Here is a 25,845-nt window from a genome sequence, read left to right on the forward strand (position 1 = left end):
TCTGTGTGGCAATGCCTCTTTGATTTACTGCATGCCTTTGACTTTTTGGAGGGGGGGGGGGGGGGGGGGGGGGGGCATGAGATAAAGGGAGCAACCTTGCTGAATAGTATTAGTGTTAGGTGCTTCCGAGTCCTTGAATGTTATAGGTGAATTGGAGCCCCTAGATCGTTGAGTCTGTGACAAGTTTGCGGATTCTATCGATGAGCTTGTATGTAGTGCTCGCTTTGTGGCCCCCAGTCTCTCCTCCACACATTCGATCTCACTATTAATGGCCCCCATGGCGGTGGTGAAGAAACTGGTGATGGTAGAAGTTAGTGGACGGTCCTTGACAGGAGGCATAGTTAGTTTTTCGTTACCCCATCCTCTTACCTGTGGTAATGCGTAAACCCATCAGGGGACGAGCCTGTGTCAGCCGATCAAGAGACGGGGCCCAGCCCAGCAGAGCCCAGCCTTGTACGGCCGTGCACGGGCGCAGACTGGCCCGGGCTTGGCCCGGGAACGCCCGCGAGTGTCCAGTCCTGCGAGAGCCCAAGACCGCTTGCTTGTAAGCACCTTCCGGCGCAAGGAAATGCGTTTGCACTTCCCGGTGCTAAGAACTGTGGGGGATGGAGTCCCCTGTGAGACAAGCAGGCTGGCTTCCAGGAAGAACAGAAAATATGGGCTCCTTAAGCACCTCCCGGCACGAGGCTATGCATTTGCGCCTCCTGTCGCTAGAAACTGATGGGGATGGAGTCCCCTGTGAGGCAAGCAGGCTGGCTTCCAGGAAGAACAGCAAATATGGGCTCCTTAAGCACCTCCCGGCGCGAGGATATGCATTTGCGCCTCCTGTCGCTAGGAACTGATGGGGATGGTGTCCCCTGTGAGGCAAGCAGGCTGGCGTCCAGGAAGAACAGCAAATATGGACTCCTCTGGAAAAGTCTACAATTTGCGAGTACACTGAAGGTAGTGCATGGTTTTACTGGGCTGTTCCTCAACAGAACTCAGCTCATCTGGTGTTGAGGGGTGGGGTCCCCCAATGTGAAACCAAACGTCGCTGAAGACCGGCCATCTCACCCCTGGCAATGAAGTTACTGACACATGTACAAGTGAGATTTTATTTAGGGGCCATAGATCTTTTAACCTGTACCAATGTGGGGAGAGCACCCACAAGCTGTCCCTGAAGAAGGTCAATCCAGGGTTGTCATATTGTGTATACAGGTTTTACAGTAGTATGGGTTAATAAAAGTAGGTGCATGGGTGCATTAATATGCTGGTTGACCTGCCAACTGCTTTGACCAGGGTGAACATGGCTGCCTGCTGTTCATGGCTTCTCCATGAAAGTGTTTCTATACGATGGGATGCCATGCTTTCACTTTGGTCACAGTAGAATTCATTTCAGATGGTAAAACTTGTTCCGCCCTCCTTCCTGTACTGCTGTCATTGACCACTTATTCTGCTCTGGCAACATGCAAAAACCAAAGGACTAGCAGGATGTTGCACTACTCCAAGATTGGGAGATGTAGTTGAATTTTGAAAGAGGCTGCCCTCTAGTTGTCCCTCGATTCTCTCTTGTAACAAAAATGTATATACAATTGCTCTTCAGGCCCAGAAGTTACAAATCATCTACACAGCAGAAATTTCCGCACACCAGTGTTGGGTACATATGGACAGATTAGTCTTTGTGATAGCTGCCCTCTGTTCTGGAACCAGTGGGAGAAGTAGATGGAAAGCAAGAAGCGGTCTTACAACACAGATTCACACAGTGCCCAAGGAAAAGACCTGTTTGGAAAGTGCCTCAAGGAACTGAGATAGTAAAGAGAAACATGAACCTGACCATCAGGTTGGCCTAGAAAAAGACACAAAGACTACAGATAAGCATATCCTCTGTTGTGGTGCTGCAGAAAAGCTTTCCTGCATCATCACTGATGAGCTTGCACTGTACCAGATACACAGAGTATTCTTAGGTGAGACATTTCGGCTATCTTCAGTCCCAGAGAGGCCTTTAGGTTTGGAACATCATACAATGGGTTGCTAGCTGGTACCACTGTGAAGCTTACTATTTTGATACTTTAACAGTGTGAACTACCTGTTCTACATGGAATTGTTACTGGTCTTCTGTAACTATTTTTCTGGTGGCTACTATCCACCTGCAGATTTCTCACCTTTGAATAACCAAAGCACAAGACTGGATGCAGAAAGTTCTGCAACAGCGCTCTGCCACCGGTAGGTTGTGTTAACTCAGTCTAGACATCAGACATGGAGCTGTGATGACATCAGCGGAACCATACAGCACCAGGATCGGTGCCATAAAGTCAGTTCTACTACTTTTTTGCCTCCTCCTACCCTTAGATTTCTATCTTTTCTAACTAGGGCGTAATTGGCTGGTAGAGCCGTGGCCACATCTGGTCCTGAACTAGTGTGCAACCATGTTTCAGTAAGAAAAATTGCGTCTGGTTGTTCACTGCTCAATAGATTAAAAATATCTTCCTTATGTTTAGGAAAGGAACGGCAGTTAATATTTCAGAAATTGAACACTTTGTTGGAGAAGGGACAGTGATATTGTTGAGCAAGAACGCTGCCTATATTTGTACCATTTGCCTCACTGAAAAGTATAGTGCAAAAGGTAAAATCACAGTGTGAACAAATAATAACATCATCTATGGGGTGAAATAAGCTGCAGTCAGGGTGAAGCTTACCACGTAATTTCAGCAGTTCTTCAAATGAATATTTGGTAAGCTCTTTCGGGTCCGTCAGATTTTGAACAGAGTTTCTGGCCCCTGGTCCCGTACGGGCGCAGACTGGCTTGCCTTCGGCGCGCCAGCGGCGCGGTTGCGTTAGCATACGTATTTATACTGTGACCGAAACTCTAGCCGCTAACCTCCCAAGGCCGGCACTCGCAACCCCTCGCCCCAGTGACAATGCTGGTCGGCGGCGGGCGGCTTCAGCGTCGGACAAGTGGGAGCGGGTAAAGTGCCGATCAGCGAGGTAGGTGCTAGCAAAATGTAGATTTCAAAAAGAACAGCAGCAAGGAACAGCAGCAATTAGGAGTATGCAACGTGCAAATAAGCAAAGTTAAAAGATGACGAAGTTAAAAGATTTTAAAAACAGTTTCACCTTCCACTCCCTCTGCCTCAGTCTCGCGCACTCGGAGGGTATTGAACACAACCCTTGCCAGGCTCACTAAGATGCGCGGTCACGTTAGCATACGTATTTATACTGTGACCCAAACACTAGCCCGCTAACCTCCCAAGGCCAACACTCCCCACCCCTCGCCCCAGTGACAATGCTGGTCGGCGGCGGGCGGCTTCAGCGTCGGACAAGTGGGAGCGGGTAAAGTGCCGATCAGCGAGGTAGGTGCTAGCAAAATGTAGATTTTAAAAAGAATAGCAGCAAGGAACAGCAGCAATTATGGGTATGCAACGTGCAAATAAGCAAAGTAAGATACTCTTCTTACTTCGGAATCCATAAAATAATAATTGGCAAAGATGTGGAGAGAAGACCACATAGCCGCCTTGCATATATCTGCCACAGGCACACGCCTAGCTTATCCTATTGTTGAAGATTTAGCTCTGGTGGAACAAACTTACTTCTTCAGGCAGGTCTTTCTTAGTCAAGCATTGCAGATTTTAATACAAAGGAAAATTCATTTAGAGATGGATTGTTTCTGAACCGCTTTACCATTTTTATACAACCAGTGTAACCAATGAAGGACTGGACCTCCAATATTATGTCCTTAGTTCAGCTAAGGTAAAGATCATGGCTCTTCTAGGGTCTAGCCAGTGTAGCCGTTCTTCCTTCGGAAATCTTGAAAGCAGGCAGATGTCAGTAACGTGATGGATTGTCGCAGATGGAATGGGGAGACCATTTTCGGAAGAAAAGCAGACTTAATTTGCAGCACCAACTTGTCTGGGAACGGGGAGTGGGTTTTGGGTGAACAAAAAGGGCTTGAAGCTCTCCAACTTAACAAGCCTAAATTAATGGCTACCAAAAAGCTGTCTTGTGGGTTAGTAGACTCAACTGACAACTGTGTAGGGTCTCAAATGAAGACTCCACATAAGAAATGTTAAAACCAGGTTATGATCTCATTGGGCCATGATATATGGAACCACAAGATACTTGCTTGTCAACCCTTTCAGAAATATTACAACCACCAGAGATATGAATAGGGAGGGTTGATGCGACAGACAAAGGAACGCTGACAATGTTGAAAGATACCCCTCGACTATAGCTACTATACAGCCTAGTTGAGTCAAGGACAGTGTGCTGTAGTTTACTGGACAGGGATGCTTTAACAAGATCCAACCCCAATTTACCGCATGAGGAAATCAATTTGTTCCACCTCCCTGAATAAACAGATTTGGTAGAGATGATGATGTGCTGAAATAATCAAGTCTTCTTTTTCCGGTGGAAGCTGAAAGGTACTCAGATTGCACCGCTCAGTCTCAAAGATGTAGGTTCTGAAGAACAGGGAGCAGAACCTGCACTCCTGATTGGGAAAACAGAGCCTCTGAATGGAAGAAGAGGGGCTGCTATAGTGAGGTGCCAAAGATCTGTGTACCATAACCTTCTCGGCCAGTCTGAAGCAGTGAGAATTACTTGGGCTTGATGTTGCCAAATCTTTTTAAGAACTCGAGGAATCAAAGGTATGGGAGGAAAAGAGTGGTGAATAGAAAAACCATCACGTTACCTGAAACGCGTCCCTCAAATCTCCTCACAACCGACATAAAAATTAACTGTTTTTGATTGCTGTATGGCCCAACTAAGGCTAACACCTGTACTTTGACAAACCTATATATGCCAGTCATACTGGATGAGGAAGCCTCTCCCATATTTTGTGGCACACTTCGTCGTTGGCAACCGCATCCCCACCCTGGCAAGAGGTACTACCAAGGCACACTCAACATCGCTTAGATGGAGTTCTTTATAAGAAGTGGGCTAAAGACAGGAACTAGATATAAAAGTACACTGAGGTAAACCCAAGGTATTAGTAGGTACCCCAGATCCATTTGAAAACAGAAAAGGATGGATGACAATTAGGTTAAAATACTTGTCCCTCCATGTAGAGCCAGCATGTTTCTGCCCTCTCCAATACCAATACAGGTTAGGGCATTAGTCAAGGCAAATGGGATCCTGGTCTCAAAATCCAATCCCCCTAAAATATACCCAGGAAAAAGGGCACAGTTGTCGGAAAATTAGCTCCTACCTCAACACAGGACAGAAGTAAGAATTCCCTAATTGCGGGATAACTGCTTCTTGGTCTGGTATCCCCAGTAATCATACATTCATCAAGGGGTGTACCGGCGGAGTTATCTAGTTGGCTTCCATACACCAGCCGCAGCAGACTGACATTATTCAGTCTTCCTATTCAAACACCAATAAAACCAGAGCCAGTGACCGCATCATTAACTTGCCCTTCCGCAGGAACAAATTCAGGAACCTGTGGTATAGGATTGGATGAAGATTGTGTACTAGGAATTACCTAGAGTAGAACCCCTATCCAATTTCCTGCTCCAATTCCACTGACCCTCTCTGCAGCAGGACTGGCACTTCTTCCTGCAGGATCCGCCAATGATTTTTGGGATCATGGGAGGGAAGGGGAGGACAACAGTGCAGGAAGGAGAAGAGCAGACAGAGTAAAGTCCATCTCTTTTCTACAATCTGAAGGATCCAGCAGTCTGAAGTAATGGCCTTCGGGGCTTGCAGAAAAAGGTACGCTTCCTCCCTGGAGGTGTTCCTTCACAGTCAAGCGAATGGCTACTTTCGTGGTGGTGTTGGGGAAGAACAAGAGAAAAGGGTAGATGAAAGCTGCTTGACACACCCGTTTCCTCATACTCTGTAGTGACTAAAGAAAGGTGTTTGCTGTTGTGGATAAGGAACTTGTGCTTAGTGTGGTTTCTGAAAACCTCTGGCAAACAGATGAGGTTTTAGAAAGGGAAAAATAGAACCAGTTGAAGACTGCAAGCCTACTGATCTGGAGGTGATGCCTTCTAAAAGATGTTCCAGGCCAGCATCTGCCTTTTGGCAAAGATATGTTCCCATCAAAGGGCATGTGCACCAGGGTATTCTGACCATCTGTGGAGAATCCTGAAGATTGAAGCCAGGCGTACCTATGTAAGGCGACAGATGCACACTGCCCTAACCACTTAGTCAGCATTGTTGAGGCCCCCTTTAGAATATGGTTGGAGCGTCCTGACCACCTTTCATCACCTCCATAAGGTGGTCTGGGTAGGATGGGAGCAGCTAATGCTGCCATTTGGAAAACATTTGTAAGAATATTAGGATAATATTCTGTAGGGAAGGGCAGCCTTTCTTAATACAAAATGGAAGAGAGTCATCTAAGGTGAAGCGTAACAAGAAGGATCTACGTTGATGTGCTGGGAGGTATCCAGACTCCTGGTCGCCTGTAGAGTCAAGAGTATGGGAAGAAGGACTGTCCGCATCATCCCCTTGCTGAAATGGACCATTTGAGTCCATAGCCATATGGAAAAGGAGCCAAAACTGTTCTTCAGGATGTCAACATTCTTTTAGTAGACAAAAGGTGTTACTTCTGGACCTGGATCTCAACACCCAGCAAGGTCTCCAAGGCAGGCTGCGGTGTCTGTGCCTGCACTGATTAACAGCATTGTGCGCCGTGCTGGGTCTGCGTGGACTTGAAGTGGAGAGTCGGTTGGAGCAGATAGTGCTACCGACGTAGATACTGGGGTGAGCTTTGAAGCTATCTATGAAGGAGTGGAGCCAATACTGGCAGTTACATCGGGCAAATACGTGCCTCAAATTGGGGTTTGACTGGGGAAATCCTGTATGGCGTCATGGGCAGAGATGGTAGAAGGGTTGCGGCCTGATCTCTGTGAGCAGTCATCAGGATCCAAACATGGTGGTGTGGTGAGATATCCTTGGTGGGATTCTCTCTCTGATGGATACTGGAGTAGTACCGGTGTAGGGTTCAGTTGAACCCTCCATTGAGAAGTCCGGCCCGGCAACGCTTCACTCGTTACGGGACGTAATCCAACCCGCAACCCGGCGGGTTAACATCCTCCTACACCGGTACAACTCCGGTATCCATCAGAGATAGAATCCCACCAAGGTTATCTCACCACACTACCACGTTTGGATCCCGATGACTGCTCACACAGATCTGGCCGCAACCCTGCATTGTATAGTGGTTCCTGTCCAAGTCAACTCTGAAATGACACGACCGTATATCCAGATTTATACTCCTGGTCCCCAGAAACGCTGTCCTGAAGAGACCCCGTATCAAGAGAGGGTCGAAACGTCGTCGACAAGCACAAAGAGAGCAAGAAAAATACATTACATCGTTCATTGTACAAAGCTCTTCCTTTTGTTTTTTAACAATAACCTTCCCTTGCGTACTTTTCACTTAGTTTTTCACCACGTTAGGTTATGATCACATCAGTGGGGATCACTAATCACTATATTGTGCAAGTAGTGTAATACTCCAAATGCATATGTACTAAGATTCACATCTGTGGTACAAGTTGTAACTACAGAATAAACTATATTTACTTTGGCTGAAGTGAATATTCTTCTGACTTATTCTTGTCTTGGGATTTTTATGAAATACTATTGATTACAAATATTATTCCTTTTGGTAAAATTGCTGTGACCAAATATAATTAAAGTCCCACTTTGATTACATATGTTTTTGACTAAACTCGATGCAAGCATTTATAGCTTGCAAAATCTGTAATGTGAAGGGTGTGGAGGAGACAGCGCCAGGTAAGGGACAGTCTCAAAGACATCTCCACCAAATCTATCTCCAGGATAGATGGAGCCAGGTCTTTTACCTGTACTTTTGAATGGCAAGGAAGAGCACAGCTTCTTGTGGCGATTATATATTTTTTCCTCCCTCAAGCACTTGGTTGAGGGTGATCTTGAAGGACATCTGGTCCTTGCTCGTGAGCTCTACTCGGACTTCCTTAGTCAACAGCTTTAACAACCTTCTTTGGAGCAACCCATAAAGGGTTTGTCTGATGTTGCTTGATGGCCTTGCAAAGCCTGCTTTGAAAGGCATGAGAAAAAACCCAGAACTGATGTTATGGCCTTAATCCTCTTGTTATACGACTCCGCTGGCGTAATTACAGCTCCACATCGAATGTCAAGATAGAGTCAATGTCACCTGAAGGAGAGCTATTGCACAAGCTTTCTGGATCCAGACTTGCTACTGGGATATTCAAAAGTGGGGAACCTGCAGGTAGAAGTATCCAGCAGAAAACCCATTCCGTTTGTGATATATCAATTGTTACACGTTGTGGTTGGGTTCTAATCTGGTGAAGGTTTCGGGTATAATGTTGTTCCCAGTCCTCTGGATGCCATCACACAGAACAAAATTCACAGAAATCTGCATCTCATAATAGTAGTTACTAAGAATAGACTTTCAATGATGGACACCAAGAATCACAGAGGGGGCTCACCCACTGCTACATAGGTCCCCTTTGGAAAACTCTTATCTAGTTGGCTGGGGAACTCAATCCATACTTGCCAACAACTTGGTCACAGACTAGTGAGACACTTAAAAATACTATTATTGAGTTTATTGCATAGGAATCTTTTTGTTTGAGAGATGGATTTTTGGACAAGAAAATGCATTTTTTTGTTGTTTCAAATGACACCCCAGCAGCTAAGGCTTCCGTCCACTGAGTTGCTTATTTGAATGCACTGCTGGGATACGTTTAAACAGGGGGCATACATATGGCAACTCTGCTATATTTTATCCTTTTTAGCCAACATCACTACCCTACTGAATTGAACATTAAATATTTGTGTACATTTTAGTTAAATATATCACAAGCTCCCAGATGTACTGTCAACATATGTAGCCTCGTGAGATTACATTGGTGGTAGGAAAAACACTGAACAAACAACTAGTGCAGAATACGTAAATGCAATAATGTTTGAAGGCTGAATCTAGATCCCAAACGTTTCTAGCACTGTCTGGGTTTCTTTGTGAATGACATTTCTGTTTTTTTGTTTTTAAAAAAAATTTAATTGTCTGAGTGTTCTTTGAAGACACAGTAGAGGCTGGACTCCAAATATTATGAATGGTTATCTACTAACCAGGCTCTATGCAAGTTTTTAACTTCTAGTAAGGCTTCACAGCTCAACTTCACTCTGCAGTGGTAAAGGTTCACAGTGCTTACATTCATGCTAAACACAATTAAGGGAAACCCTTTGAAAAATCGACCGATCTGTTGAGTGAAGCACAGAGACACTTCAGTTCAAGAAGCAGTGCACTATAAAATGAAATTACCCACAAAAAGAATGTGGTACGACTTGCTTAGAATCCACAAGTGCCACAAACTGGTACTCAGAAGCAAGCCTTGAGTAATTTTACCACCTTCTGGCATAACAGAAGCTTATTACCACTGATGCTGACCACAATAAGCTTGAGACGAGAAATCTCTGTAATCGAAACTTTGAAGCGGGATCATTCTGATCCCTGCTTCCAGAACCTTAAGGAGAGATGGGAAGAAAAGGTTGTCAACCGAACTAATGGAAGCTGCTTGGCACAGATGTCTGGGGTCCGTCAAATCAATTACGCTGAATGGTAGGTTCCGCTTTACACAATTCAACTATTTGTATCACACATACCTCTCCCCAGACTGAATAGGCAAAATGTACCCAGGCACACAAACAATGTCTCAGATGCCAACAAGTTGAGGCGGACTTTATTCATATGGTGTGGGTATGTACGGTGAGCTCGGATTACTGGCAATCAGTGACCTCTTGCATTTCTAACATCAGAAATTCCATACTACCCCGTGACCTAACTAGTTTCATTTTTAACGCAGAGATAGTAACAAAAAAGACCAAACAATTGATAAGATTTCAGGTTCTGGTACTGGTTCTTGCGAAGCGTCGTACTGCTATGTCCTGGAAAACAGTGACTGCCTCCTAAATTACGGCATGGCAGACGGATGTGGTTCGTTGGGTCTCAGCAGAGCTCTCAATATGAGCGGATACACAAGCCAGAGATGGGAGGTGTACCCTCAAGGAGCAATGGGATGACTATCGCACTAAGTTGAAGGACCTGCTGGCCTTGGATGGGTGACATCCAGATGTAGGATGTGAGGCCCAGGAAAGTGAATCACTTCTACGTAATACTGTACGTTTGTATCCTTTCCTTGTATTCTGATTCTTGCTTGTACCACCCCCCCCCCCCCAAGACTGATGTGTATCATACTTTATTCGATTCTGCCACTCGATTGTTGAAGATGTATCTCCATGTGCACAGGCATGTGTTAGAATTAAATTCAATATAAACATTTACAACAACAAAAAAGCTTATTAGCAAGCCAGCTTTAAAAAAAAAATAAACTCTTCCAAGAGAAAGGTCCCTTAACCAGAAATAGTAATTTCTACCAATATGGACCACTTAATTTCCTGAAATAGTTTAATGAAGCATACAGCGTAATGGCAAGACCCGACATATGGTAACAGAATACATTCATAACCAAAGGTTGGTTTGATACTATAGAATCAAAATATGTGCTTCTGAGGACTATCTTAAAGAAGAATAGTTGTAAGGTCACATTTTACAAGGAGTTCCAATGAGATACATTTCAGGCACTGGGGTAAACAATCTTTGACTGGATTCTGACACTTTTGCACAGAGAGTAGCTAGATTATTATAGAGTGTAGGAGCCCTGATCCAATCGGATCTAATAAAAAATGAAAATAATTTCTAACAAACTGAAAACATGTTTCATTGATAAAGGTGTAATCACAATTAAAATAAATACTCAAAGCACACCATTTTTTATTTCCCCACCATCTGATGACTAGTTTGTATGAGATGGGGCTCACAAGAAAACCTGCCAACAAAGGCTTTACAGTGGACATCATGAAGAAACACCTACATTGATCATGTTAGGTAACACAGGCTTTATGTTACGTTATATTATGTTTACTCTAAGAGTGCACGTTCGACCCAGGAGAGTATCCCGGTGCTAATAAGATGGGGGCTCCACTGCCCGTGCCTTGGACCTAGGTAAGGAGCCATGTCATCAGTTCCATGGGGAATGCAAAGACTGAGGAGGCCGCCCTGATGTGTATGGGAAGTTGTTCCATGCTTTATAAGTGAGACAGGAGAAAGCACAACCTTCAGCTCTGGCTTTGTAAATGTGGGGTGTGTGCAAGCAGGAGGCTGGCCGAGTCGAGGTTTCTGGAAATTAATGTGGATGTTGAGCTAGGTTATATAAAGGGGTGGTGTATGGTGTGCGGTGAGTGTGTGTAGTTTGAAGAGTGAGCGTTCATGAACAGCAGGCCATGGGTAGCCACTGTGGTGAGAGTTTAGGTGTGTAGGGTGAGAGTGTGAGTCTGCCTGCCACATTTTGAATTGTCTAGAATTCTCTAGTTGGCACCGCTAGACTACCAATAGAGGACATCTGTATCTATAGCGAATGACTACAAATTGCAAGAACAGATCAAACCATTTTTAGCGCCTGGAGGCAAATCTTTGAAGTCATACTCAACTTTCAACCAAGAGCTGTATTGATTTGTTATCCTACAGTGTTTTATTTCCAAGTTACAAGGCAGAACAAAAAGAATATGGCATACCTGGACAGGCTCCTCCAGAACCCCGCTGCAGATGGGACAGATAAGATCTTCATCCACATCGCCCTGAAACCGGGTCACATCATACCCCATTGCTCATTACCAGTGCCGAAGCCCTTGCAAAGAAAAAGATGGCATGTCAGTCATTCGACAATATAGAGAAGATACTCATGACAATGGCAGACAAAAGTACAGGAAACTATAAAATAGCATAGGGGACAGGTAGCTAAAAGACTGCTTAAGGACTGAACAAGCCTAAGCCAGTAAAACAAGAGACACCGGACAGGAGGCAGGTCAGCTAAAAGAAAGGCAGTATGGGTGGAAAGTAGGAGTAGGTTTACAATTAACACTACACCAACCCCCTAATTAATAATAACAAACAAGTTTATTTAATGGCGAGTTCTTGCAGCATTGTGGAGAAGCCAAAATGTAAGCAAAAGCTGAAATCTGAGTCCCTTTCCAGCGGAGGCATCCTTCCAATTTCTGGATGAAGAACAGGGTGCAGCTAAACAAATATTGAAGATTAGCTTGCATCACTTAAAATCCTCGATAAGCACCAGTGAAAGTTACTCTACCGTCATGCTTCCTCCTTGATATTGGACAATGGGCAGCATTAGAAAAAGCTAAATTTAGCATACTGACACAGTATCCAGAGGTTTTCAATATTTAAGCATTAGGTATCAAAAGCAGCTGCCTCCAGTCAATGAGTTCATATTTCAGATTTGTGACACAACCAGAGAATAAAAATCAAATAAAACATTTGCAAAAAAAGGCACCAAAATAAACACCCCAACATTACTTGGAAACCAAATCACTAACAAACATGCTGTGCAGTGTTTGCAAATATTGTGGGTCGTTATAAATTATTTCACCTTTTCGAGATCACAATCTAAACATTCCAGAAGCGCTGTTCTGCAAGCATCAAGAACTACTGATTAGGCCTGGGCGTTGAACTCCGCTAGCGGAGTTTGCTGCAATCCCCGGAGCTCGCAGAGTGCAAGAAAACCCCGCTTTGCGTAGTGCAGCGGAGTTTTTCCCCTGCTCGCGCTCGGTAAGTTTAGCTTAAGTGTAAAAGGCTGGAGTTGATTGAACTTTTATACTTGTACAATGAATTGCACTGGAAGGAACTGAATTACCTGGTTGCATACCTTTAGTTTACTCTCATATAATGAGGGACACTTCTTGGTTTTCTTTTGCCTTCTTGTATGGCTTTCACATAGCACTATGAATGTCAATATGTCAGACAAAAAGGACTCCATCGCATGGGTGGGAGAAGGGCTGGAAGAGAATGCAACTGTCCCTTAGCATGACCAAATGAGGTGATGTTGCTTGAAGGAGTAATAAGCACATGTTGATGCGACAGGATGTAAGTGAGTGGGGGCTGTGGGTAGAGGGGAGATGCTGGTGTGGTGGAGTGTCCACTTTCTAATCAACCCAAAGTGCTTGGGTATTTAATTCTTACAGCCCTCCACCTAACCTAGTCAACTATAGTAGGATTATTTTCCAACGAACGTCGATAGAGCTCATGCATGTCAGTCAGCTATGGTGAGGTTATCCGTCGATTAAAGGTTTCCAACTAACTTCTATGTGAGCAAATAGAGTGGTGCCCATTCATGCCATCTAAGTGATGGCAAGTTACGTTATCACAGTGTTGTCTTTGGGGCTGAATTATTTCATCACTGGTCCATACATTTGCATTATGCATTAGCATGACAGACTACCTTTTGCTCTCAAAGGTAAGATGGACCAAACAGTCCCATTTCGCAGGTTTCTCTTAATCAATAATGGTTGAAGTAACTGCTTTTTAAGCTGCAACATAACGTGCAGAATGTCAGCAAGAAGATGGCAAGGCCTCACATTGAATGACCACTGCTGAAGTCGTGAGTAGGTTGAAAAAAGCTTACGGTTCTACTGCTACTCCAGACAGTTTGCCTCGCTAAGGCAGTGCTATGCAGATAGATAAGTCTTTCAGCAGTGGCTCCCAAGGGGAGTTTAGTATCTTCCCTTCAGTATTAGTGTGTCTTGCAGGAGTTCGGTATTCTCGGTTAAGGCTAGTACATAGTGCGTGTTTGAGTCCAATTAACCATCTTCTACAAGCATCTTTGCCTACATACTCTCTGCTATGGTTAGCCTGGGATGTGTAATCAACTCCACTAGTTATTGACTTTCACTTATTGCTCAATGTTATGGGTCACTTATTACTCAAGCCCCTCCACAATGAATGGATCTGTCCAAGTGTGATTTTACTTTGTGGACATTTAGCCAGAGGAGAAAACAAATTATGTGGTAAAGAGAGGCCCAAAAAAGGATAGGTAGAAGCTGGACTCTTACATTACTCCAATGGGTAAGATGCAAGACCTGAAAGGTCATTCATCAATCTACAACACAAAATGTCAGCGGTGGAAAAATAGTTTAGAAAGCAAGGGAAACAGTACTGGAGAAACATAAAAAAACAACCTCCACAAAATAGACCACACTTACCGACACAAAAGAGCATGACACTTCTTGGGACTGAAATTTATAGTGTATAACAAACATTCTGTTAAATGTTGGGCTTTGTTAGAGCTGCCTTTTTAAAATTCAGCTAGGATACCTCCCAACTGCACAGTTATGATTTTTCCTTTGCTTGAGCAATTCATTGGGTGAAATTGCTAAACACCCCAAACCGCATTTGTCATCCTAGGCATATATCTGCGTTCCAGCAGACTTGCCTCCCACTGCAGCTATTTCACTTCCCTATACATGTTTCACTACTTGTATGTTTATGTCGATGATTGATTGGCACGTGATCCCATTTCGAATGCATTTCTATTACCACTTGAACCCAGAAATGACTGCCCATTCTGTGGTGCTACTGTCCTCATTGGTGACTCAGTCAATATAGTTTATTTTGGTCTTAGGCCACAAAAACGCACATAACATCTTGAATTAACAAGCATTTGCAATGCAATAGGTCTCGCATTATAAAAGTGTGAGCAGTTGGCATTTCTAATAATAATGCAACTCTAGCTATTGGCTTTGTAAATGATAATGGCATTTATTTATGTGTTTGTTTTATAAAATAGATTAAACAAGTGATATGACACGGTCAGAGTTGACCGCGTTCCTAATGATTTTTCGTTCATTTTTTTTCTTGAAAAGGCATGTTACACAGCAGCTCGTGCGTACCAGCTCAGCTTTCCTTACTCAGGAAAGTGGTGTCAAGGTTCCAAAGAGGTCCTCCACAGAGATTATGATTACTGGTCTTAAGCAGAGTATTTACTGTTATTGAAGGAAACATCAGGTAGGGGTCTCCAAAACTGAATGGTCTTTGAACAAAGGGGAAAAAGTTTCCCCATTTCCACCCCACATACTGAATGTTGCCGACGGGTATGGGGTTCCTGTTCTTCTGAAACGGCAGGGCTAGACGTGCCAACATGCTGGAACTTCAAGGTAAGAATTGTATACTGAAAGCTTCACTCTCCCTTAACCTTCCGAAGAAGTAATGTAAATGAACATTAAAAAGCTATATCAAAAGACAGTGGGGTTGCGATCATAAAGAGCAGAAGACCTTTCTCGAGCCTTTATACTCACCCCTGCCTTCCATTATGCTCATCCTGTACCAACCCAAAGTCCCACCCCTCCAGAAAGTGCGTTATACAAAATGCATCCATGGCTTGCGCACAGATATTCTGCAATTAGAAATAGAGAAACTCCTGTTTACTCTAATAGTTTGAGAATTGTAGCTTGCGGTAGCAACACAAACAAAAGAGGACAGAGTACTTCTCTGACTTTCGCCAAAAGGATATGTGCCTCAGCAAGTCAAGCATTGCCAGACACTCACCTGGCTGAATGTACAACCTAATCAAGTTGTATAGGTTGCCTGCCAATGTCCTGCATCCCGAGAGACCAATTATTATGGGATGCCTTTTTGTCATGGAAGTGGACTGTGTAGACTGAAGGCTCACTTCAATGTAAATGAAGTTGAGTGCCTCCAAACTAATAGGAGTGGAAGATAAGAACCAGCACACAGGAAAAGACTGGCGTAGCGGTATACTCGGTGCTACTATCAGTAAGCAGTACCTATTCATTGCCTAAAGTGGAATGAAATATAGTGAGAAATAGTAGCGCACATGATTGTACCTACCATCCTTGTGAGAAGCGGGGTTTTGGAGGTTTTAATCAATGGGTGGGTGTGGTCCAGTGTTGTCTGATATCCATCCTTTTCTTTAGTAGGCGATTGGAACGGTTTACTGGTCAGTGCGATTCTGTGACAGAGGATTGTGAATAACAAAAAAAAAAAAAAAAAAAAAAAAAACTTTACTTCCTTAATCAATTTCACGCTTTGCCAGGAGGGGTTGCCATACTCTGCTGTCAGTACAAAGCAAGTGGTCCCACCAGCGAGTTTTGTCTAAGAACAGAAACCTCTCCTTTTCTTCTTAGAAGTGTATCTTTAGAGCTTTACTTGTAAGAAACATTGGCCATTGTCATGGACGGTTGTGAGAGTAATGAAGAGTGCCTTGAAGACAGAATATCTTTGAAAGGATACAGTGAAGTTCTTGGGGCAATGGTGGGATGAGTTACTATGTCTCGAAGAGGTCTTGTTGCTACATTTTGGATCCTTGACCCAAAGTACAGTGGCAAAAGTATGGCCTCCAGGTAGAAACCATGTGTGTGTGTAATGTACACAAGGAATGACACTCTTTTGACCTGATGTTGCTGTGGGAATCCTGGATGAGTAAACAAGTGGTAGAATGAATATGCTACTTACCAGTATGCATCTGTTCTTGGCATGTAGGGCTGCTGACATTCATATCTGTGCATAGATCGCCGCCTAGTGTTGGGTCCGGATGTTTGCACGTTGTTGTCCTGGAAGAGTCTTCGAGGTATCCTAGGATAGGTGACTCCTCCCCTGGACTACAGTGCGCATGGGCATCCTCTCCATCCTCAGATTGTTTTTCGCCATTGTGGCAGTGATGGAGTAGATACAGAAAGTGATGACCATGCTTACAGTAATTCTGAGAGCTGCAGCTGCTACAGGCGTCGGGGAGGAGGGAGGGCGATATGAATGTCAGCAGCCCTACATGCCAAGAACAGATGCATACTGGTAAGTAGCATATTCAGTTCGAGGCATGTGGGCTGCTGAATTCATATCTGTGCATAGAATGTATAGCAGTGCCCTCTATTAGCGGCGGCTACCAGTGCCAGCTGCAGCGGTCTGAAAAAGGGTTTTGAGAACAGCCTGTCCTACAGCTGCCTGCTGTTTTGATTGCACATCTACACAATAGTGTTTGGTAAATGTGTGTGTGGTGGACCAGGTGGCTGCTCTACATATATCATGCAGGGGAATATTTCCTAGAAAAGCCATGGAGGCCCCTAACTTACGTGTTGAGTGGGCTCGTGGGGGAATAGTTAATGTGCGTTTTGCCTTTTGATAACAAATTTGAATACACTTAACTATCCATCTGGCTATCCCTGCTTTGGAGATGGCGTTACCCTTGTGGTGTGGGGCAAAGGCAACGAACAGTTGTTTTGTCTTCCTAAAGGGTTTAGTCCTGTCGATGTAGTACATGAGGGCCCTCCTTACGTCTAGCGTATGGAGTGCTCTTTCCGCGACAGTTTGTGGGTTTTGGAAGAAAACGGGCAATTCAATAGTTTGATTCATGTGGAACTGCGAGATTACCTTGGGCATGAATTTGGGGTTGGTACGTAGTACGACCCTGTTGGCGTGAACCTGTATAAATGGCTCTTGAACTGTTAGTGCCTGGAGTTCACTAACTCTTCTTAAAGAAGTGATTGCTACCAGGAAAGCTACTTTCCAGGTGAGGAATTGAATCTCGCATGAGTGGAGGGGTTCAAAGGGTGGACCCATCAGGCGTGTGAGGACCAGGTTGAGGTTCCACATTGGAGCCGGTGGGTGGCTTGGTGGAATGACTCGTTTGAGTCCTTCCAAGAATGCTTTGATGGCAGGCACTCTGAATAGTGAGAGGTGCTGCCTGGTTTGCAGATAGGCTGATATTGCGGTCAAATGGACACGTATAGAGGTGTACGCCAGATTGCATCGGTATAGGTGTAAGAGGTAACAAATGATGTTTTGGATGGATGCGTCCAGCGGGTTAATGTCATTATTACTGCAATAAATGACGAACCTTTTCCATTTGGCTGCATAGCAAGCTCTTGTAGTGGGTCTCCTGGCCTCCTTGATGATGTCCATACAGTCAGGTGGCAGGTTGAGGTAGCCAAACTCTAGGACTTCAGGAGCCAGATTGCCAGGTTCAGCTGTTGCGGATCTGGGTGCTGAATCTCTCCATGGTTCTGCGTCAAATGCGCGGGTTTGATCCGCAGCCTTTGATGCGGCACCACGGAAAGTTCGAGGAAGGTGGTGTACCATGGCTGGCGTGCCCACGTAGGAGCAACTAGGACGAGTGTCAGGGAGTGTTGTCTGAGTTTGCGAGCCACCAGCGGTATCAACGGCGCTGGGGGAAAAGCGTACGCAAATCTGCCGGACCAGTTCATCCATATCGCATTGCCCTGCGACTGCGGATGTGGGAACCTGGCGGCAAAGCTTTGGCATTTTGCGTTTTCGCTTGTGGCGAAGAGGTCTATCTCTGGATGACCCCACTGCTGGAAGTACGGTTGGAGTACTGAAGGGTGTAGCTCCCACTCGTGCATCTGGTGGCTGTGTCTGCTGAGCAGATCCGCCATCTGGTTGTCCTTGCCCGGGAGGTGCTCTGCCATGAGGAACATGTTCCTCTGAATGGCCCACTTCCACATGCTCTGAGCCAGATGAGACAACTGTGGAGAGTGTGTTCCTCCCTGCTTCTGTATGTAGTACATGGCAGTCATGTTGTCCGTCCGGATCAACACGACTTTGTTGCACAGATGTACTTTGAATGCCTTCATGGCCAGGAAGATTGCCATCAGTTCCAGAAGGTTGATGTGCATCTTCTTCTGTTGTGTCGTCCATAGTCCCTGCACTGTGTAGTGGAGTACATGAGCTCCCCATCCCTGGAGAGACGCGTCCGCTGTCAGTACTATTTGTGGAACAGGCTCTTGGAACGGTCGGCCCTTGCAAAGGTTTTGAGGATTCCACCAATGCAGAGAGTTGTATGCCCGACCGCTCACCAACACTAGGTCTTTCAACTGTCCTTGAGCCTGATTCCACTGACGTGCTAAGCACTCCTGAAGCGGGCGCATATGTAATCTCGCGTGTGGGACTATGAAAATGCAGGAGGCCATCATGCCTATCAACTGCATGAACACTCGCGCTGGAAGTGAGTGTTGGGGTTTGAACCTGGAGATCAGCGTTTGCATGCTGTTGATCCTCACTAAATTTGGCTGAGCTGTGGCCGCCAGAGTGTCTATAGTCGCACCTAAGTACTGTTGTACGTGTGCGGGCTGGAGATGGGATTTCGGGTAATTTAGTGAGAATCCCAGACTGTGAAGGAGGTGAATGGTGCGGGACATGTGGTTGGCACATTGCTGGGCTGATTGTGCTTGGACGAGCCAGTCGTCCAGGTAGGGGTAGACGTGTACGTGCTGCCTCCGTAGATGTGCCGCCACAGTAGCTAGGCACTTCGTGAAAACCCTGGGTGCTGTCGTCACGCCGAAGGGAAGGACTTTGAATTGGTAGTGCTGCCCCTGAACAGTGACCCTGAGGTATTTTTTGTGTGAGGGGTGAATGGGTATGTGGAAATACGCATCCTTGAGGTCCAGCGTGGCTAGGAAGTCTCCCTGCTTGAGAAGCGGGAGGACTTGCTGGAGAGTGAGCATGTGAAAGTGCTCGGAAAGAATGTACCGGTTCAGGGGTCTTAGGTCTAGTATAGGTCTGAGTGACCCGTCCTTTTTCGGTATTAAAAAGTAGAGGGAGTACACTCCCGTACCCTGCTCGTGGACGGGTACGACCTCTATAGCGCCTTTCAGAAGCATACTTTGCACCTCCTGTTTTAAGAGCGTTAAGTGCTCTGAGGACATAGGACGGTTTCTTGGAGGAATTGTGGGTGGAGTGGAGGTTAGCTCTAGACAGTAACCGTATTTGACAATATCTTTGACTCACCTGTCCGTGGTGATGGAGTTCCACGTGGACAGGAACCTTTGTAGCCTTCCCCCGACAGGTGTTATGTGGTCGGGAGGAAGGGAGAGGGCGTCACTGCTTGTTCTTGGGGGAGGACCTGGTGTTGCCGTAGCTGCGTCCTCTTCCCTTCGTACTGGAGCCACGATATCCACCCCGGGTGTTTTTATCGTAGGTGGTTTCTGTATTGCCCTTGTTGTATGTGTGCTGTGACCCCTGTCCTCTACCTGCTCCTCTATTTCCAGGGCGACGAAAGGAGCTGCTCCGAAAGGACTGAGTCTGGAGAGCCCCCATGGACTTTGCGGTGTCCGTGTCCTTTTTTATTTTCTCAAGGGTGGTGTCAACCTCCGGTCCGAATAAATAGTCGGGGTTGGCAGGCTGGTTGAGTATATTATTTTGCACCTCGGGTTTGAATCCGGAGATTCGCAACCAGGCATGTCGTCGCAGCATGACGCTTGTGTTTATGGCCCTGGCAGCCGTGTCTGCGGCATCTAGTGCACACTTGATGGAAGCATTTGGGAGTAGCTGTCCCTCTCTGATAAGAATTTCTGCACCTTCTTTGTACTGGTCAGGGAGATGTTGGAGTAGTTGCTCCAATGTGTCATAGTGCGCTCTATCGTAGCGAGCGAGGAGCGCTTGAGTGTTGGCTATGCGCCATATGTTGGCAGCCTGGGCGGCAACTCGCTTGCCAGAGGTCTCTAACACCTTGGACTCTTTGTCCGGGGGAGGAGCGTCACCTGTCGTCTGCGAGTGTGCCCTCTTGCGAGCATTCGCCACGACAATGGAGTCTAGTGGTAATTGGCCTCTGATGTAAGTAGGGTCCCCAGGCGCCGATCTGTATTTCTTATCGATCCTGGGGTTTATCACTCGTGCCCTGGTGGGTTCTTTGAAGATGTCCTTGGCTGGTTTGAGGACCCCTTTCAACATGGGCAGAGTTTTTACATGTCTTTCTGAGGATGCGAAGGTGTCCATAAGAAAGTCGTCCTCGATGGTGTCAGAGTGAAGCTGCACTCCATGATTATTTGCGGCACGTTCAATAAGAGCGTTGAACGCTGCAGTTTCCTCTGTGGGAGATGTTTTCGCCCCATAGAGTTGTGGGTCCTGTGCATCTAGAGGTGCACCTGGATCTGCAGGGTCGCCCCAAGTTTGATCAGGGTCCTGTTGGTCATCAGGGTCTATGTCTCCGTGGTAGGGGACTTGGTCACGCATGTAGTCCTCCAACACATCCGTGTCGGAGTGTGTGGGAGAGAATGATTGTGGATCCTGGTAGGGCGAGTGGAAAGATTCGCTTAGGACAGGTTCTGAGTCCACAGGCAGCTTCCTTTTTAGTGGGATCCGGAAAGGGTCCAAAGGTGGCTCCGAAGTTATCCTCCGTTCGTAGATAACCATCCTGCCGGTGTTGGCGTCGATGACATGTGACGGAGACGTCTCAGCAGGTGTAGTTGTGGTGTGGGTGACACGTGTCCTGAGTTGGAATATTTTTGGGATCGTGGACGGAGGCAGGCCAAAAGTAATGTTGGCTGGCGCCGAAGAGGCTGCTGGAGCTTTTATTGGACCGGAGCCCGACGTGTCCTGGAGGACCGATTTGGTTTTGCTGCTTTGTGCCGCAACAGGTCGCACTTGGAGCGCCTTTGAGGCTTTCGCGCCGACCAGGTCCGTAGAGGCGGTCGTGGACTTTTTCGGCGCCGGTGGGTCATCGAGTCGAGGGGCGGGAATGGCAGTCGACGTCTTCGATGCATGAGGCTTTGGTGTTGCCGTGGAAGCGATGTGAGACGCAGCCGGCAGTGTGACCTTTGGTGTCGGAGTCGATGGCGTCGACGCCGGGAGCCGATCAGGTTTGTTGGCACCGAAGGCCTTTTTCCGTATGCCGACTCAAGACGTCGGCCGCTTCAAGTTCGGCACCGAAGTCTCGCTTGGTGCGCTCGGTGCCGACGCGTTTCGCTGGCGTCGAAGGTGTGGAAGGCCTCGATCCGACCAGCGCCACTTTTGGTTTCGGTTTCAATTGAAACAGTGCAGCTTTCGGTTTCGGTTTGGAAGAAGGGAAACCAGCCGGTTTAGGTAATAATGGCTGCCGCTGAATGTCCGAGGCCGGGGCCGAAGAACTGCGGGATAGGTCTCGGGTAAGGCCCGAAGGCGATCCCTCGACCGGAGCCATAGACTGTGGCACTGGGCTCTCTTCAGTCTGAACGGGTAGGCCTTGCTCGTCATTGGAGCTACTCTCTTCGGCCCCTAAGGCCTCATCGTAGTCTCCTACCTCGGTGTCGTCTTCATCTCTGCGAAAGAGTGATTCGTCGACGTCGCCCGATCCGGAGTCATGTTCGGAAACGGGACTGGAGGGTAGGATCTCCAATTCTTCGACATCTTCGGTCTCGGCGTTGAAGATGTCTGCCGGGGCCGGTGCCGCGTGCTGCGCTTCGAGTCTTGCCGCTCGTCGATTCCGTAGAGTCTTCTTGGAACGGAACCGGGCACAGGCCATGCATGTAGATTCGTCGTGATCCGGCGAAAGGCATTTGTTGCACACCGGATGGACGTCGATGTGGGGATATTTCGCATTGCATACCGGACATCTCTTGAATGGTGTCCTCGATTCCATCGTCGATGTCGTCGATGGGCAGGTAAGATGCGAAAAGTGGGTTCTGAAAGTTAGTAAACTAACAAAGGAGTATCGAAACCGATCGAGAAAACAGTACCGACGCGAACTAAAGGCCTTTTGGCCTCGATAAAGTTTTTCCTAACTTGAGTTAAGATAGCACATCCGAACCCAATGGCGGAAAAAAACAATCTGAGGATGGAGAGGATGCCCATGCGCACTGTAGTCCAGGGGAGGAGTCACCTATCCTAGGATACCTCGAAGACTCTTCCAGGACAACAACGTGCAAACATCCGGACCCAACACTAGGCGGCGATCTATGCACAGATATGAATTCAGCAGCCCACATGCCTCGAACATATTGATACTTTGCTCATGCAGGTACCAGGAAAAAGCTGGAGTAGTCCATATTCCCTCTAACATTTTGATATTTCTGTTGACATGCCTTGTGTCGAGTTCTGGGTGCAGATGGTTGCACAAAGCTTGCTATTCCATTCTCCACAGGTTAGCTTCTCAGGTTTTCATAAGATGAGTTTAAGATGGTTACTACTGGTCAACAGTTCATAAGCAGTGGTTTGCAAATGGGCGGGACAGACTCAGCACATGCTGTGTTGAATATATCCATTCTAAGCTTGCTAAAGCCAGGATAACACAAGGGGTACTTGGGGGGATGGGGTGGGGCAACCTAACCTATATGAAGCTGCTACACTTTAGAAACAGGTTGCGGTTTTCTTCTTTGAGAGAACCAAGACTGAAACTAGGGGAGGTTGTGAGGAAAAAATACTGTCAATCTTGTTTCATTCTCATCTTTCATACTGAGATATTGCACAGATGTTTTAGTGCCTCTAACTATGGCTAGTCAGTTAGTCATGTTTTTGCTAACTACTCTTCACCAATCCACAAATCGGCACAAAAGTTCACAGAAAACAGTATCCTGTCACTTTATCCTTCAAATGTTTTACATCAATTAATCAAAGTTGTAAAAATCAGAATTCAAAGCCCCCTTTTTCTCTCTCATGATCACACCATGTGCAAATCTGATACCGTCTGGTCACATGCAGACATTACAGACCAATTTCAGGTTCCTGATAATCCTATTAAAAAAAAAAAGCAGACATGCACAAGAATGAATTCCAACTCAACCATCCCTTCCCCTCCACTACCCAATGCTTCCCTGAAGGTATGACACCTTAGACAGTGCTTAAATTGGTAAATATGCACAGACACATACATAATGTGCAACCATGTAATATGGTCCAATATTGAAGGCAAAACGGTTTGAAAAGGCCACTAGAACCCAGAGATGTTAATATAGAACCATATTAACAGGCACTGGAATTATGTGAATCTGCAGCCACTCTGTTTTCCACATGATTATGGATTTGCCAGATATGATCTGCATTGTATGCAGCAGCTGATGGGTTAATATAAACAGACGATTCGAGCCCAAACATTACTAAAAAGGCAACACCACGTCTTGCTTTAGAGTGGAAGGTCTCTTGCAAAGGTTGATTGGTCACTTCTCAGTTGCTTATTGCTTGCTGTATTTTCGTATTAAACTGGTACTATTGAGGTGAATTGTAAATGCATAAAAATTACAAAGTAATGAAGTACTACCACCACAAAATGTTCAGCATTATAGCACATACTTGCCCTGTCCACTGAATCGCCATTGGTTGGCAGAACAGTGCTTAATGCCTTCTCTTTGAGTCCTTTTCTTCAGCCAGGTCCCTTCTCGGCACTTTAAGTCAACCTTCTTGGCATCTCAAGAACTATACACAAGCGAACAACAATGTGTCACATCACAGCCCCAAATGAGTTGCACACTCTCAAAAAAAGGGTGACGGGCGGAGGGCCTGAGGTAAATATAATTAACATATTCGAGATTACACTTTGCATGTCCCGGAATGCAAAAGTTCACAAAAGCTCTCCTGCAAAAAGCCATGGGGGAATAACTGATGTTATGCGAGCTCGCTTGCAAAAGAGCAAAATCTGCACGACTCCATAGTTTACTCCTTCGGTGACAGTACTGTGCAGGGGCTGAAAAGTGTGCACGCAAGCGATTGCGTGGGTTTCATACTTAATCTATTTTCCAGAATACCAAGGCAAAGAACAAGTTTAACAAGTGTAAAGTAGAGTGTGTGCTCTACTTAAGCAAACACGAGATGCCAGGTGCAACGTCAGTGTTCACCCACTCATCAGCAAGCCCAGAAAACGTGCCTGCTGTCTGCCTCTCAATTAAGAAATCAGTGTTTCCCTGGAGTCACTGAAGGCATGGCAGTAACTTATTTTCAGCACCTTTGGGCTACGGAGAGATCCCAAGTCGCCAACTCAATCCACTTAGGAGATAACCTAACTATAAAACATTTTAGAGGCTACGGGGAATAACGTAATAAGCAAAATTCAAAGTAAACAGGAACAGTTATGCACGTCATCTTTTTAAAACAGCAACTCCTTGTCAAACGAGATGGCATACAGGGGAATATGCGAACAAAACAATGTTTGGGCATAACATTAAATAGTTGCAATATTATGCGTGGGGCTTAACCTACTTACTCGGTGACAGATCATGCGTGGCAAGAGTAAAATACATCCTGCATTGTAAACGAGGCCACTGGAATTGCGTAGCAAATTAGGATGTAATGAGAAATTGTGAGCGAGCATTACCTGACATTTTTTTTAAACGCCGATTTTGTGGACTAATGTTTCACTTCATTACTACTAGTTTGACAGAGCAATGCAGCGATAACCAACAAAACAAGCCGGAAGTCAGGCGCCCTTGCCCGGGATGTGGGCGGGGCCTGCTCCGGCAGGAAGAGAAACGGCATGCCATGCTAACGCGGGGCTCCCATGCTGAAGGGAGAGCCCCGCGGTGGCGACCGGAGTGGAGCGAAGCCCCGGGTTCCAGGAGGGGGCCCGGGTGAAGACTGCGGCGGCCGAGGCTGACTGCGGCGGCCGAGGCTGCCCACGGCAGCGCGGGACTCCAGGGAAGCCCCGCAAGAGAAGTGCTGCAGCCGCGAGGAGGAGCCCCCCCAGAAGAGCAGCCCGGTGAGTGAAGAAGGGCTGGGGGGCTCCGTGTGGTCTATTGTTGGTGCCTGATCGAGGCACAGCATCATTTTGGCATTCTGAGCGGCCCCGTCTTGCAGCGGGCCGCTCCAACAGGGCTGACATGTGGTCGGAGGGGGACAGGAGATGTGCACGCCGCGTGGCTGTAAGCACGTACACCAATTCAAATCCGCTAAGAGCCTGCGCGTGCACATCTCCTGTCCCCCTTCCGAGGCAAGTCAGCAACAATAGATCTCGCTGGCGATAGCAACGCTTCGCGCTGCGTTCGCCAGGCGAGACCTAAAAACACAATAAATAACAATTGGACCTGCTGCATATCACTATAAATCAGTACACCATGATCATGAACCTTTTTTAGTCATTCTTCACAAAGGACTAAAGAAGTTAACTGAAAAGGGCACTCATCACTTTAATTGCTGCTCTAACAGAGCTAGATACATGGTGAACAATTAAAATGAGATTCATCATCAAGGGTTTTTTTTAAAAGCTAGTCTAGAGATTCGACGGCCAATTGACAGATACTGGACGTAGATAACTTCCTTGGAAGGTCAGATGTTACAAGAAGGTGACAAAAGGGCACGTGTTT

General features: G+C 46.2%; 1 protein-coding gene across 1 annotated transcript in view; it reads right to left on the bottom strand.

The window, feature by feature from the left end:
* RNF41 (ring finger protein 41) overlaps nucleotides 1-25,845 on the bottom strand; it is a 317,703-nt gene that overhangs the window by 215,699 nt on the left and 76,159 nt on the right. The window contains exon 3 of the mRNA XM_085600310.1: nucleotides 11,557-11,669. Coding sequence (XP_085456436.1) covers nucleotides 11,557-11,646 — 90 coding nt within the window. The 5' untranslated portion in view covers nucleotides 11,647-11,669. The remainder of the gene's footprint in view (nucleotides 1-11,556; nucleotides 11,670-25,845) is intronic.

Source organism: Triturus cristatus, chromosome 4_2 (assembly GCF_964204655.1).
Source record: "Triturus cristatus chromosome 4_2, aTriCri1.1, whole genome shotgun sequence".
Classification (NCBI taxonomy): Eukaryota; Metazoa; Chordata; class Amphibia; order Caudata; family Salamandridae; genus Triturus; species Triturus cristatus.